This window comes from Moschus berezovskii, chromosome 4 (assembly GCF_049115385.1).
Source record: "Moschus berezovskii isolate FMDL1 chromosome 4, NW_MosBer_1.0, whole genome shotgun sequence".
NCBI lineage: Eukaryota > Metazoa > Chordata > Mammalia > Artiodactyla > Moschidae > Moschus > Moschus berezovskii.
Window position 1 is genome coordinate 100875684 of NC_142463.1, and position 14015 is coordinate 100889698.

General features: G+C 54.6%; 2 protein-coding genes across 7 annotated transcripts; one reads left to right on the forward strand and one right to left on the reverse strand.

The window, feature by feature from the left end:
- The first annotated feature begins 531 nt into the window (after positions 1-531).
- PIAS3 (protein inhibitor of activated STAT 3) lies at positions 532-10701 on the forward strand. 2 transcript variants are annotated; one of them, XM_055403490.2, is made up of 14 exons: positions 532-716; positions 3329-3746; positions 3906-3990; positions 4234-4284; positions 4526-4616; positions 5332-5466; positions 5666-5771; positions 6462-6535; positions 6656-6816; positions 8136-8269; positions 8350-8518; positions 8645-8778; positions 8976-9013; positions 9537-10701. In XM_055403490.2, exons 2-14 carry the CDS (start codon positions 3332-3334, stop codon positions 9798-9800), a joined length of 1857 nt encoding a protein of 618 aa, XP_055259465.1. In that variant the 5' UTR covers positions 532-716; positions 3329-3331; the 3' UTR covers positions 9801-10701. The 2 variants fall into 2 exon arrangements, with proteins under 2 accessions (XP_055259465.1, XP_055259464.1); XM_055403489.2 differs by lacking the exon at positions 532-716 and adding an exon at positions 1283-1427.
- NUDT17 (nudix hydrolase 17) lies at positions 8369-13782 on the reverse strand. Of its 5 annotated transcripts, XM_055403492.2 has the most exons (8): positions 13241-13761; positions 12906-13092; positions 12443-12468; positions 12201-12293; positions 11852-11950; positions 11493-11629; positions 10956-11108; positions 8369-8505 (listed from the first exon to the last, which is right to left on the reverse strand). In XM_055403492.2, exons 1-8 carry the CDS (start codon positions 13430-13432, stop codon positions 8484-8486), a joined length of 909 nt encoding a protein of 302 aa, XP_055259467.2. In that variant the 5' UTR covers positions 13433-13761; the 3' UTR covers positions 8369-8483. The 5 variants fall into 5 exon arrangements, 4 of the variants coding, with proteins under 4 accessions (XP_055259467.2, XP_055259469.2, XP_055259468.2 ...); XM_055403494.2 differs by lacking the exon at positions 11852-11950 and having other exon boundaries at positions 13241-13768; XM_088835664.1 differs by lacking the exon at positions 8369-8505 and having other exon boundaries at positions 10952-11108; positions 12374-12468; positions 13241-13782.
- Positions 13783-14015: the final 233 nt, after the last annotated feature.

Below are 14015 nucleotides of genomic sequence, written 5' to 3' on the forward strand. Positions count from 1 at the left end.
TCTGCGAGTGATTAGCTTAGTTGAGAAGGTCTATGGCTTTGGAGGAAGGAGAGTAGGCGGTTCAGAGAGTGGTAGAAAAAGTGCCCTTTCCCGGTGAGAAAACCTCCCCTCCGTTCACCTTCAACTGCATTAAAGCTCTTAAGTCTCTGGTGACAGTCTGTGTATTTGAGGTAGGGAGTAGGGGACCACAGGTGGAGGTAGGGTTTAGGTACACTTTGGATTTTAGCAGCTCATGTTTTCTTTCCCGTAGGGAGAGACTCACTGTAAGTAGGTACCTCTTTAAGCGATCGGACTTCTGGTCCACACCGTCTTATTTGCAACATACTTCCACTCAAAACGCATCCAAGGGTTTGCTTGCTGGGAGTCAGAACAGTAGTGAGAATGGTGAAATCCAAGAACGTCTCTCCCATCCACTCCTTAGAGGAGTTAATCTCTCCTCCGCAGGCTCAGAGTCCCGCCCTCTCCCGTCTGAGACTCCGCCCCCTCCCCACTTCTCCGCTGTCCTGGCGGGCTCATCCAGGAGGGGGCGGCCCCAGCCCCAGCGCTGGGCCTGGCTGAGCTCCCGCCCGGGCGGAGCTGCGGCTGCAACGTCCAGCTGCCGGACCGACCTCCAACCGTGCAGACCTTGGGAGCGGCGCCGGGCCCCCTCCCCCCCGTCTCCGCCGCCCACCCTCTGAGCGTCCCGAGCCCCCTCCCCGCTCCCTGCAACTGTGCGGGTAAGTCCCACTCCCCGCACGAAACTTTTTTGCTGGGGAATTTGAGCCCTACCGCTGGTCTATGAGATACAATGTAACCGGTGGGGGGGGGGAGGGGGTGAAGAATTGAGACTAGGCGTCTTGAAATAACTATTCACGACTCCATAGCGTCACTAAAATGGATCAGATCTCACCCATTTCCCGAGTTGGTGGAACTCTTGAATTTGGTTAAACTTGTAGATAGGGAGATGAGGGGGTTTGCTCCAACTTCGCTCCCCCATCCCCCATTTCTCTAAGATTAAGCCCTTCTCGAGACTTTTCCCTCCATATCCCAAGTGTCTTTGGCTTTCTCAAAGCTCATCCCTTCCCGACTCCGGCGTGGCAAGGCCCCCCTCCCCCAGGTACTTCGGGTTCACCTCCTCTCCCGTGCCACCGGGGACCCCGCGGTCCTTCGGGCGGCACACTCCCTCCGGGTCTACGGGTCTGGCACCGCGGCCAAAGACGTGCGGCGGCTGGGTCCGGCTGTGGAGGGAGGGGCTGAGGCTGGGGTTCGTCCGAAACCCGGCGGGCGGGGCCGGGAAGGGGAGGTGTAGGGGGCCGGACGGGGCGGAGCAGGAGGCATTTGCGGCCGGCGCCGGGGTGGAGAGTTGTGCGCCGGTCCCTGGGCCTGAGCTCCGGCTCGGGCTCGGGCGCTTGCGATGTCTCAAGATGGCGGAGCTGGGCGAATTAAAGGTACCGGCCCCCTCCCCCATCCCCATCTGGACTGAGCCCGGCTGTACGCCGAGTCCGGGAAGCGACCGAGACTGGGTGCTGAGGGCTCGGGTGGCGGCCGGAGACGTGGTGGGGACTGGCTGCTGGGGATGGTGAGAAGTGGCTGTGGGCGAGGAAGGGGCTGCGCGGGGCCCCGGGGGCGGGGCCGCGGGGCAGATGTAGGGGTGGGGCCGAGGGGAATTGCAGCTGTTGGGGGCCGGGGCTCAGGGGGCGGGGACGCGGGGCAGATGTCGGATTTGGTAGTAGGGCAGATGTAGGGGTAGGGCGGGGAGGAAAAGCTGCTGTAGAGGCAAAGCGGGCGAGTCGATCGAGGCCTAGAGAGGTGACAGTAGCGGGCAGATGATGGGAATGGGGCTGGGGGCCGATTACCGGGAGGCTCCTGGGGAAAAGGCGCTGAGAGGATAGAGACTTTGGGGCTGCTGTTGGGATCTGAGCCTTGGGAAGTACCAGTAGGTGGCTGAGATCTAGGGGGCGGGGCTGTGCGGGGATAGATCGAAGGGGTGGGGCAGAAGCATCCTGGAGGCTGAGAGGAAGGTCCTGCCTTAGTGAGTCGGTATCTCTGGGCAGAGAGAAGTGTGAGACTATGGGGTTGAAAAGGAGAATTTCTGGACGAAGCTAATGGAGAAATAAAGACAGGACCGAGGAGATAAGGATGGGGATAAAGGTAGAGGAGCAAGTTTTTAATCATATTCCTCAAAAGGGGCCCAAAGCCATAATGCCTCCATAAGAATTGCAGATGACTGGTAAGATCGGCCCGTGGCAGGGTCTCCTGGAGATTCACAGAAGTGAGTCCTTTAAGCGGAGAGCTTACCACCACCAGAATCTTGAGGATAACCATCTCGAAGAACCTTTAAAAACCATGGGGTTCACCCCCTTGCCTCCTGGCTTTATTCTGCCTTTTGAAATGGAACCAGAGTCATGGGAAGTCCTGAGGTCTAGTCACTGGTTCCGGCTTCCTAGGAGAGCGTGCAGTTCTGCAGTCTGCCTCAGGGGCTGCTCACCTTCTCCCCATTCTTCCAGGGGCTCTCTTTAGAACTTTCCCCTTGTTTCTTCCACCCCTGTGGAGGAAGGGAAGGATCACTTACTTTCTCTGGTTAGGAGAGAAGCAGGTTATTAGTTCCTGGCAGATGGAGTAAACAGGTAAACAGGAAGGATACCTGGACTCCACAATTCACTGTTAACCCCTCACTCCAAGTTTTGGTCCTGTTTCTCTCCCAGAAAAAATAGGACTGAGGGGTGAGTGGTTATGTAAATAACACCAAGAAAAGGTTTGGGAAGTTATGAGCACTGAACCCTGAGCTGGCCACAAAAGGTTGGGGAAAATAGCTGAGGTAGATTGAGGTGTGGAGAGGAGTTGACTTTGAGGCACAATCCTCCAGCCAGCTGGCCCCTTTCTTCCATGCTGGGCTGTCTGGTCTGAATCCTCTTCTCCCCGTCCTCCCTGTCTCCTGTCCTCTTCTCAGGAGGCTAGGATGGGTCTGAGAAAGAGCAGGAGAGGAGATAAGCTGCTTAAAGGAGGGTCCAGGCTGAAGGCAGGGTGGTGGGAGGAGGCTGTAGTGGACTCAGAGGTGTGCTGTAGGGTGGCAGGCACCCTGCCCTCGACCTGGTCAACTTAGAGGATGGGGAGACGAGATTGCTCAAGCCTGGAGGGTAGTGGAGAGGTGACCTGAGGGCTGCTAGAATAGGACTTAGATGTCCTTTTGGCCAGGTAGGCAGTTTGGCAGTAATCCACCGGCTGCAAAGCATCTTTCAGATCAGTGCTGGAGGGAAAGTGCATTGCCCACCTAATAGCTCAGCCCCAGTGTCTTTGGCAGGACAGGCCTGTGCAAGGTATCATCCTCAAGCTTCTCTGATCTCCACAGCACATGGTGATGAGTTTCCGGGTGTCTGAGCTCCAGGTGCTCCTCGGCTTTGCTGGCCGGAACAAGAGTGGACGGAAGCACGAGCTCCTGGCCAAGGCCCTACACCTCCTCAAGTCCAGCTGTGCTCCCAGCGTCCAGATGAAGATCAAAGAGCTTTACCGCCGACGCTTTCCCCGAAAGACCCTGGGGCCCTCTGATCTTTCTCTGCTCTCCTTGCCCCCTGGAACCCCTCCTGTAGGCTCTCCTGGTCCTCTGGCTCCCATCCCCCCGGCCCTCTTGGCCCCTGGCACCCTGCTGGGCCCCAAGCGTGAAGTGGACATGCACCCTCCTCTGCCCCAGCCTGTGCACCCTGACGTTACCATGAAGCCATTGCCCTTCTATGAGATCTACGGGGAGCTCATCCGGCCCACCACCCTCGGTATGGCTCTTTGTGGTCCCTGGGTCTTCCTGGCCTCCCTGCCTCTTCCTCAAGCCTTTCTTAGGCTTTCGTCCTGTGGGCTCAGCACACTGGAATAGGGGCCACTTCTGTGGCCACCTGGGCATGGGCTTGGGAATAACTGCCCCTTTGTGTCCTCAGCATCCACTTCTAGCCAGCGGTTCGAGGAAGCGCACTTCACCTTTGCCCTCACCCCCCAGCAAGTGCAGCAGATTCTCACTTCCAGGTATGTCTCTTTGAGTCCACCTGCCTCATCCTTCAGTGGTTACCCTGAAACTCTGCTCTCTGACTTTCTTCTTTTCTTTTTTGCCCTCCTTCTCACCATCCTCCTGCACCTGCTTTGTTCCTCATTCTCTTGTATGTCTCGTCTCTATCTCCTAGACATCTGCCTCTCTGTTTCTCTGTTCATCCCTGTGCTACCCGGCAGGGGCCACATACTGACATCTCTCCTTCTCCCTCCCTGTTTCAGAGAGGTTCTGCCAGGAGCCAAATGCGATTATACCATACAGGTGCAGTTAAGGTGAGTTGGTGCTGTCTCCCAGCAGGACTCCCACTGAGGGTGGGAATGAAGTGAGGGTGTGAGTGTTCCTATTAGGAGATTTCCCTGCTCCGTCACATCCGCCCTAGCCCTGGAGTTCTTGTTTGGAAGCTAAAGCCTACAGATATCCTTGACTGATTTTCTGAGATTGCCTACCTCTCTCTGTCAGATTTTATTCCTGAAACTGCCTCCCACACTTTCATCTTCTGTTATCTCTTACCAGGTTCTGTCTCTGTGAGACCAGCTGCCCCCAGGAAGATTACTTCCCCCCCAACCTCTTTGTCAAGATCAATGGGAAGCTGTGCCCCCTGCCGGTAAATGCTCTTCTTCTTCTGACAGTCACCCTGTCCTTGTTTCAGTTCTTCAGTGTTAGCTACACATCTGTTATGAAAGAGACATGCCTGGCAGAGTGCCTGACGCATAGTAGGTGCTTAGTTTACTGCCTGAATCTGTATAGTCTAGTGAGAACTAGGATAGGGCTGAACAAAGGTTCTCTTAGAACCCAGAGGAGTGACATTGTTGTGGTTGTTCAGTTGCTAAGTTGTGTCCAACTCTTTGCGACCCCATGGGCTACAGCATGCCGTCCTCTGTGTCCTTCACCGTCCCCCAGAGTTCCCCCAAGTTCATGTCCATTGAATTAGTGTTGCCATCCAACGGTCTCATCCTCTGCTGCCCCTTTCTCCTTTTGCCGTCACTTTCCCAGCATCAGGAGGGATATTGGTTCAACCCAAAGACTCAGAGAATATTCTCAGAAGTGATGATCCTAGAGTTGAGGGTTAGAAGAAATCGGGTATCCCTACTCTTCCTTTTTAAGAAGGCAGTGAGCAGGTTCCTTTATCTTCGGTCAGTGAATAAGTTCTCCTTTTCCCCCAGGAATGAACCTCACTCCCAACCCTAGATAGTGCCCCAGTTTTTTGAGTCACTGAATGGGCCTCCATCTCCTTGGTCAGAGAGTGAGCTGACCTTTTCTCCAGAAAGCGAGTAACCTAAGACAAGATGTGTTGACCAGTCTGCCCCTCCCTCCTCCAGGGTTACCTTCCCCCTACCAAGAACGGGGCTGAGCCCAAGAGACCCAGCCGCCCCATCAACATCACACCCCTGGCTCGTCTCTCGGCAACTGTTCCCAACACCATTGTGGTCAACTGGTCGTCTGAGTTTGGACGGGTGAGCATGGTTGAGGCAGGGAGCCTGGAGAAGCCTGCAGGGAATGAGAGGGAACCATCAAGTGTCTTGGGCTGGGGAAACATCCATCTCTTTGTGGGTCTCTCTCCCTTAACTTGCTGTCCCTGGCCCTCGTGTGACAAAGTGGAGATGGTAGTGGTGTACAATGCAGAGGCTAATTGTTTCCCCCACCTCCAAGCAGAATTACTCCTTGTCCGTGTACCTGGTGAGGCAGCTGACGGCAGGGACCCTGCTACAGAAACTCAGAGCAAAGGGCATCCGGAACCCAGACCACTCCCGGGCACTGAGTGAGTAAAATCTTGTCCCTCTTCCCTCGACCCAGATCCAGTTTTCCCTGGCCCTCTGGCCTTTATAGTTAAACTTATACCCTTCTCGTGACAACTTACCTTGTTACCTTTTACAGGAACCCTAACCCTTGTGGTACCCCTCTTACCAGTCTTTGTGGTTGAAAAGTGGGGCCACTTCAGGCATTGAGTGACACTCTTGCATTTCCAGTTATACATCTGCTTTGTACCTCACAGACCCTAACTGTTGGAATATGAGTTCTCCAGACCAGAAAGTCTTTTTTAAACTTAAAATTTTATTTATGGTGTGCATGTTTAGTTCCCTGACCAGGGATTGAACCCGTGCCCCTTGCAATGGAAACATGACGTATTAACCACTGACTACCAGGGAAGTCCCTAGAAAGAGTCTTAAGTATCGTCTACTCTAACCGTCTTGGCGATGCTTCAATTCCCTCTAGGTTGTCTCTGCCAAAGATGCTGAAGATTAAGTATCTTTAGGGACTGGAAGATCCCCTTCCCCAACTTAGCCTTCATAATGAGGTCCCAGCCCACCCCATATGATATCCCATAGGCCCCCAAAGGCTCTCTCCCCAGCTACCTCTCAGCCAGGGCCGTCTGCTTCTGGCTTCAGCATCTCCCGGGACTCTCTCCAGCCTTGCTGACCCCATGGCTCTGGCCCCACTCTTGTTTCAGTCAAGGAGAAGTTGACTGCTGACCCGGACAGTGAGGTGGCTACTACGAGTCTCCGGGTGTCACTCATGTGCCCGGTGGGTACCAGGGAGAGGAGAAGGGGGATGAGGGGTGGGATGAACTTGTGGACGCAGATGAGGGTTCGTAAAGCTTTCTGGGCCATGGGGACTCTGACCAGAGAACTTGTCTCTCCTCAGCTGGGGAAGATGCGCTTGACTGTCCCTTGTCGTGCCCTCACCTGCGCCCACCTGCAGAGCTTCGATGCTGCCCTTTATCTACAGATGAATGAGAAGAAGCCAACGTGGACATGTCCTGTGTGTGACAAGAAAGCTCCCTATGAATCTCTTATCATTGATGGGTAGGACCATTCTGCATTCTGCTTCCTTTTACTGAGGAGATCTGCTAGGACTACCCCCCCATATATAAATCCATATCTATAACTTACTTCCCCTCCCTTGAACCCGCTTCCTTGTCTATTTTTATATATATTATCTATCTTTCCAACATTGAGGACTCACTACACATTGTGCTGAGAACTTTGCATGCCTTATCTCATTGAAGCCTGTGAGATGCCAATAACCCTGTGAGATAGGTACTGTCATTATAGGTGAGGGAAGCTGAAGCCTAGAAAGATGCAATATCTTGCTAAAGTTATACTGTAAATAAGTGGCAGAGCCAAGTATATGAACTGTTATGTAGAACAGCTACCTGACCTCTTAATGTACATAGCAGTCAAGTTCTTTTGAGGGCCTGGATGTGCTGATCTAGCGGTTCTTAACTCTCTTCCAGATCCTGTTATGGTTCTTGTTCCTGGTGCCTTTTTTGGGTGGTTTATAGAGTTCTGTATAGAGGGCTTTCCTGGTGGCTCAGTGGTAAAGAATCTGCCTGCAATGCAGGACACCCGGGTTCAATCCCTGGGTCAGGAAGATCCCCCTGGAGAAGGGAATGGCTACCCACCCCAGTGTTCTTGCCTGGGAAATCCCATGGACAGAGGAGCCTGGCAGGCTACAGTCCATAGGGTCACAAAGAGTGGGACACAACTGAGCAACCAACACTTTTGTAGTGTTCTGTACCTTTGCTCCTTCTGTCTTGTCCCTGCTGCTGCTGCTGCTGCTAAGTCACTTCAGTTGTGTCTGACTCTGTGTGACCCCATAGATGGAAGCCCACCAGGCTCCCCCGTCCCTGGGATTCTCTAGGCAAGAACACCAGAGCGGGCTGCCATTTCTTTCTCCAATGTGTGAATAGTACCACACGAAACAGATTTTTTAGAATGTATTTATTTTAAAACTTAGCATTTAAAGTTTTCACAGCTCTTTTATACAACTTGGGCTTCCCTCAGCTCAGTTGGTAAAGCATCCGCCTGCAATGCAGGAGACCCCGGTTCGATTCCTGGGTCGGGAAGATCCCCTGGAGAAGGGAAAGGTTACCCACTCCAGTATTCTGGCCTGGAGAATTCCATGGACTGTATAGTCCCTGGGGTCGCAAAGAGTAGTAACTTCACTTTCACTTTCTTTATACATGTTACTTTGATTCCAACAACCCAGAGAGGTCAGGAGGGTGGATGACAACCCTAATTTACAGATGAAGAAACAGGTTCAGGAAGGTGAGTCCCAGAACTCTGGCCACTGTTCCAGCCACCTCCCAGCCACGTGGATTCCCGTCTTTCCTCTCCCCCAGTTTATTCATGGAGATTCTTAATTCCTGCTCGGATTGTGATGAGATCCAGTTCATGGAAGATGGATCCTGGTGCCCAATGAAACCCAAGAAGGAGGCATCTGAGGTTTGCCCCCCGCCAGGGTATGGGCTGGATGGTGAGTGACCCCTTGTCCCCCAGTTGAGCTGAGTCTTGTGTGGCTTCTTCTCTGAGACACAGTCTTCTTACCACCCACAGGCCTCCAGTATAGCCCAGTCCAAGAGGGCAATCCATCGGAGAGTAAGAAGAAGGTTGAAGTTATTGACTTGACAGTAGAAAGCTCATCAGATGAGGAGGACCTGCCCCCGATGAAGAAGCACTGTCCCGTCACCTCAGCTGCCATCCCGGCTCTGCCTGGAAGCAAAGGGTATGAAGAAACAGGCTGAATCTGCAGCACAGGGGGAAAATCAGGAGTGGGCAAAGCCTGGGGCAGAGAGGGGGCTTGGAATGCTGAACTGGGTGAAGGCACCTGTGATTCCATCTCTCCTCCCAGAGTCCTGACATCTGGTCACCAGCCATCTTCGGTGCTGCGGAGCCCTGCTATGGGCACACTGGGCGGGGATTTCCTGTCCAGTCTCCCACTACATGAGTACCCACCTGCATTCCCACTCGGGGCTGATATCCAAGGTATGACACGGATCACAGCATGGGGCCCTGCACTGCCACGTCCCTCCCCAAACCAGTTCAGAACCTGTGCTCCTTTTCAAAGCTTTCTGGCTGTTTTGCAAAGGGCTGCAATCCAGGGAACTTCTTTGAGTTTGTGTGTGTGTGTGTGATGAAGTGTTTAGATAGGAGATTGATTTTAATTTTTCTTTTCCTACCAGGTTTAGACTTGTTTTCTTTCCTTCAGACTGAGAGTCAGGTAAGTGGTCCCTTCTCCACCTCAGATCTCTGCAGCTTCCTCTCTAGGCACTGATGGGGCCCCTCATTTTCCTGAGAGACCTAGATCGACTTCTTCATCAAGGGCGGGGTGGTTTGGGCAGTTTATTTCCCTCGGAGGCCCCGCCTGGGACTTCCTCAGATTCTCACCCATGTCTCCCTCTGTCCCGTTACTGTTTGTCGCTAGCTTTTGGTCTAGTTCTGCTCGTCTGCTCACCCCCACCCTGCCCCCTACCCATGCGCACTTGCGCGCCGTGACTGCCCTCGCCGGACATTCCACACGTTTCAGACGCCCACAGGGCCAAGCTGGTGGGGCTGTCTTGGGGCAAGGAAGTGGGGTGGGGTGTGGGGAAAGGAGTCAGAGGGGAGCTCTCCTGCTTCTCAGAGAACACTTCGGGATTCTGCAGGGTTGATTTATCCCATATGGTATTTGTGAGATGAGTGACTGGGAGGCGGGTAAGGAAGGTCCGGATAAAATCTTACACCACACTCTTGCTTCCTCCCAGCACTATGGTCCCTCCGTCATCACCTCACTAGATGAACAGGATGCCCTGGGCCACTTCTTCCAGTACCGAGGGACCCCTTCCCACTTCCTGGGCCCGCTCACCCCCACGTTGGGGAGCTCTCACCGCAGCGCCACGCCAGCACCCCCTCCTGGCCGCGTCAGTAGCATTGTGGCCCCGGGGGGGACCTTAAGGGAGGGGCATGGAGGACCCCTGCCCTCAGGTCCTTTGACTGGCTGTCGGTCAGACATCATTTCCCTGGACTGAGTCTCTCAACACTGAACAAGTATGCTGTGGAGTCTAGACTCCTGGCCGCTCTGACCCCTTGGGGTGGGGGTGGGCTTTGGGCAAAGGTCAGAAATACCTTCATGGACACCGGTTTTTTGGCCTTATCTCTGCCTGACGAGGCTAGCACCCAAAGGGTTAATATTTAACCTCTTTTTAAGGACATTTGGGGTCTGTTTTTGGAAACGTTCTTTGACATCCAGCACATTCCTTTGGGTCCGTTAACCTAGGCAGTGGGAGGCAGATGGGATGGGATGTGAGTTGGGGAAAGGGCTGAGTCCTTAGCCTTGACTGTCTAGAGCCTCGTGGGGAGGGGGCTTTTCTCATGTCCCCCAGATGCCCTCTCTTCCCAGCTCCCACAGCTGGCTCTGTTCCTTCCCCACATCCATCATCTCTTCACGTCCATTCCGTTTTCTTTGGCCAAACATACAGGTGGAGTAACTGAGATAGGCAGACACGTGGCCGGAGAATTCTATTTTGGGTTGCAGATTTTTTGTGCGTAAACAAGAAAAACCAAAATATTCCAAAGATGACTTTCCTTGCCTCCTACTGCCCAGTATGACTGAGGAGGAGATAAGGCCTTAGCCCGGATCCCCAGGCGTTTGGGAGAGGGCCTGGCTGACTGCCTGGGTCTCTATTTATATATTTAAGTTCACAATGTTGCTTACGCTGACCAGCCTGGGGCCTGAGCTTCTAAAGGCCGGTGGCCCTGGGGTTAGGTCTGGCTCATTCTGCACCTTTCCTGGGAGGTGGGAGCATCCTTGTGTTCTCTCCTGTTTCCCTTTTCAGGCTCCTCTGGGGCCCAGGATCTATGTTGTAATTTTACTTTTTATTTTCACAGTTGTAGCAAAGTTCTTACCCATAATAAAGGTTGTGAATGTTCTGTGAGTGTCACGGAAGTGGGCTGGGGAGGTGATTAAGCGCTCAGCTTTCAAGATCCCTTGTGTGGGGAGGTGGGGAGGGAGGTCCACAGTCTTTTCCTCCCTTGCTGGCCCTGGGTCCAAGTGAGCTCCGGTTGTTACACTGAGGACTTCCCAGGGCAGTTGTTCTTTCTTCCTTTCTTTTCCCCCAGCCCATAAGCACAGTAGCCCCTTCAGCCCAACACCGTGGAGTCCTTACACCCTTCCTCATCCTTACCTGCCCAGATGCTGCAGCCAGAGTGTGAGGGCAAACTTGGTACCGGTGCTGACCCTCTCTCTGCTGTCTGCCATGGCTGGGGTTGTCCGCAGCAGGGTGGATGTGGGCAAGGCCAGAGGTTGGGCTCCTCCATTCTCTTTAAGTTCCACTGCACTGCAGAATGACAGCTCCTGTCTGGGCTGTGCCTTGTGGCTTAGCCCCACTTCCATATCCATTAGGTCATATGATCCTCCCAACCACCACAGCAGAGGGGTGGGGGGGTGGTTAACCTCATTTTACAGAAAGGAGGGTTAAATGACTTGCCCCAGTGAGAGTGCGGGACTGAAACCCAGGTAGGTCTTCAATGCTAGCCTGTTAGACAGGAATCCTTGGGAGTATCATCGGCAGTGTCTTTGATCTGTGTGCTCTCTTCATTATCAGTTGACCAACTCCCTCTCTAAATCTCCCCCACAACACATACCTTCCCCTGAGGAGGAGGCAGAAGGTGAACTTCTCAATGTCTATGTGTTGGAGGGACAGGGAGAAGTTCCTACTTACGGGACAGAAGATGGTAGGTCTGGGGGAAGATGTTTGGGGGTCTCTGTCCCATCCTCTGTGGCAGCCACTGCAGCTGCTATGTCCGGTCCCAGCCACATGAAGGCACTCACCTCTCCTGCATTTGGTTGAATCCGGGCCTGGGGCCAGACATGTTGATCCTTTAGTCATGGCCTCTCTGAGAAGACCTGTTCCTGATCACAGCCTACCCACAAGTGGGATGGAGAGACTTGGAGCAGGGACAGGGGAGGGGCTACTGTATTTCGTGGTTATCTCTGACTTTCCCCCCACCTTAGTCATTGTTGGAACCAGTCTGTCTGTACCTACTCAGCCCCATTTCCTTCCTCTACTGCCAGCCCTACCTGGAGCTGTTGCTGTGACTCCTGGGAGATGACAAGTAGGTAGAGAACGATGTGATGGTATTTGGGGATACCCCAGCTCAGCTTAGGAGGGTAGGCAGACTAAGAAGAAAGAGAGAACTTCCTGTCCCTTTTTGAGACTTTGGAAATGCAGCTGAGGAATTGGAGAGTAGAAACGGTGTAGGAGGGACATGGGTAAGAGTCATGGGACTGGGGACTCCAAACCACCCACACTCCACCAGTTCCCCTGTGGTCAAGGCAAGTGGGGCTGTTCTGTGGGCTTTGGTGGGTTAGTAGTTATTAAGTGCTCTTGGTTAGATAGGAAGGAACCTCTCCCAGGCCCCTGTCTCACCTCCCATAACCCCAGAGGGACCCAGGAGAACTGGCCCTGGGGCAACTGGAGTCCACTCTCCTCCCAAAGCTCTCGAAGCCCCCCATCCAGCAGCTGGGGGTGAAAGGGTAGGAGGTCAGAGAGGCCAATGCCTGGCTCCTACAAGTCCCGCGTTTGCCCTTCCCCCAGCCCACACCCCGGGTGGTCCCAGACAGGGTCTCTCCTTCAGCAGAGGGTGCAGTTTGGCTCAGTTGATCGGTTACCTCTTCATCAGGTTCCACATGCCCACCTGCACGAAAAGTGGGACCGGAAGGTGAGGGGCTTTGTTTCGGTCCAGGGACCCCCACTCACTATGAACGCTTGCCCTCTCCTCCAGTGGACACAGGTGAATTGGCGCCCCTTGTGATCCTGGGACCTACCACACTTCTGGGCCTACTACTGGTGGCTCAGAGGTTAAAGCATCTGCCTCCAATGCGGGAGACCCGGGTTCGATCCCTGGGTCGGGAAGATCCCCTGGAGAAGGAAACGGTAACCCACTCCAGTATTCTTGCCTGGAGAATCCCATGGACGGAGAAGCCTGGTAGGCTATAGTCCACAGGGTCGCAAAGAGTCGGACACGACTCAGCGACGGAATGGACAGACTGTCATTCTGAGACTGGGGAAAGCACTGTAGGGTAGAGGCAGATTTCGTTCCTGCACACTGGGCCTTGTCCTCAGGTCACTCACCTGGGGGTACCCAGAGGTTGGGCGAAACGTTGAGGGTGCTTGTCCTTCGCGTCAACAAGACAGTCTGATCGCTGGACTGCAGAATGACCGCCACACCCAGATCCACACCTCGGCCATTCGGGGGCAGCTCGACCCCCGGAGCCCTGGGCTGTTGGTCCAGGGCCGCAAAAGGGCAGAAAGGGGGTCGCTGGCGGGAGGGAGCCACTGGGGTTAACATCGCAGAAGAGACATGGAGCCGGAGGAGCCCGCGGCGGGTGCCCGGCCCAGGCCTCTCGCCTCCTGCCCCCACCCGCTCCCGGCCCTTCCCCGCCCTATCGCGTCCCCCGTCTCTCCACCTGCAGCGGAAGCCTGGCCGACGCGCCTGGGAAAGGCTTGTCCGAGAGGACCAGTTGTCCCCGCCGCAGGCCGCAGTGCGTGGGCCACGGCCCGAGCCCCGACCCGGCGCTCAGGAGGCCGCACACACTCTGCGCGAAGCTCACCGACTCCGGGCGCCCGGAGAGGAGTAGCAGCACCCGTGCCGCCGCCATCACGGGCCCCGGCGCGCTTGGCGCCCTCTGGCGGCCCAGCAGCGCTTCCCCTCCGAGCCTTCCGCCGGCTCGGAAGGAAGCCGGGCTTCCCGAACGTCCCAGGGGAAATTTAGGGAAGGGCCTTGTGGATGATCCAGGAGTGTAATAAATGACAAAGCGGAACGCCTCTAAAACGCTCCTCTTGTCCTCCCATCTTCTGTTTAGGAAAATGATCCATAGACTGATTTCTGGACTCACGTGTCATTTCCCACCAGTCACGGGTGGAACTATGTAAGCATCCCTCCAGGGAACTCTGCACACCTGTGCTAGCAGGTGACACCTCGGATTCAGTTCAGTTCAGTTGCTCAGTCGTGTCCGACTCTTTGCGACCCCATGAATCACAGCACGCCAGGTCTCCCTGTCCATCACCAACTCCTGGAGTTCACTCAAACCCACCTCCATCGAGTCGGTGATGCCATCCAGCCATCTCATTCTCTGTCGTCCCCTTCTCCTCCTGCCCCCAATCCCTCCCAGTATCAGAGTCTTTTCCAGTGAGTCAACTCTTCGCATGAGGTGGCCAAAGTATTGGAGTTTCAGCTTTAGC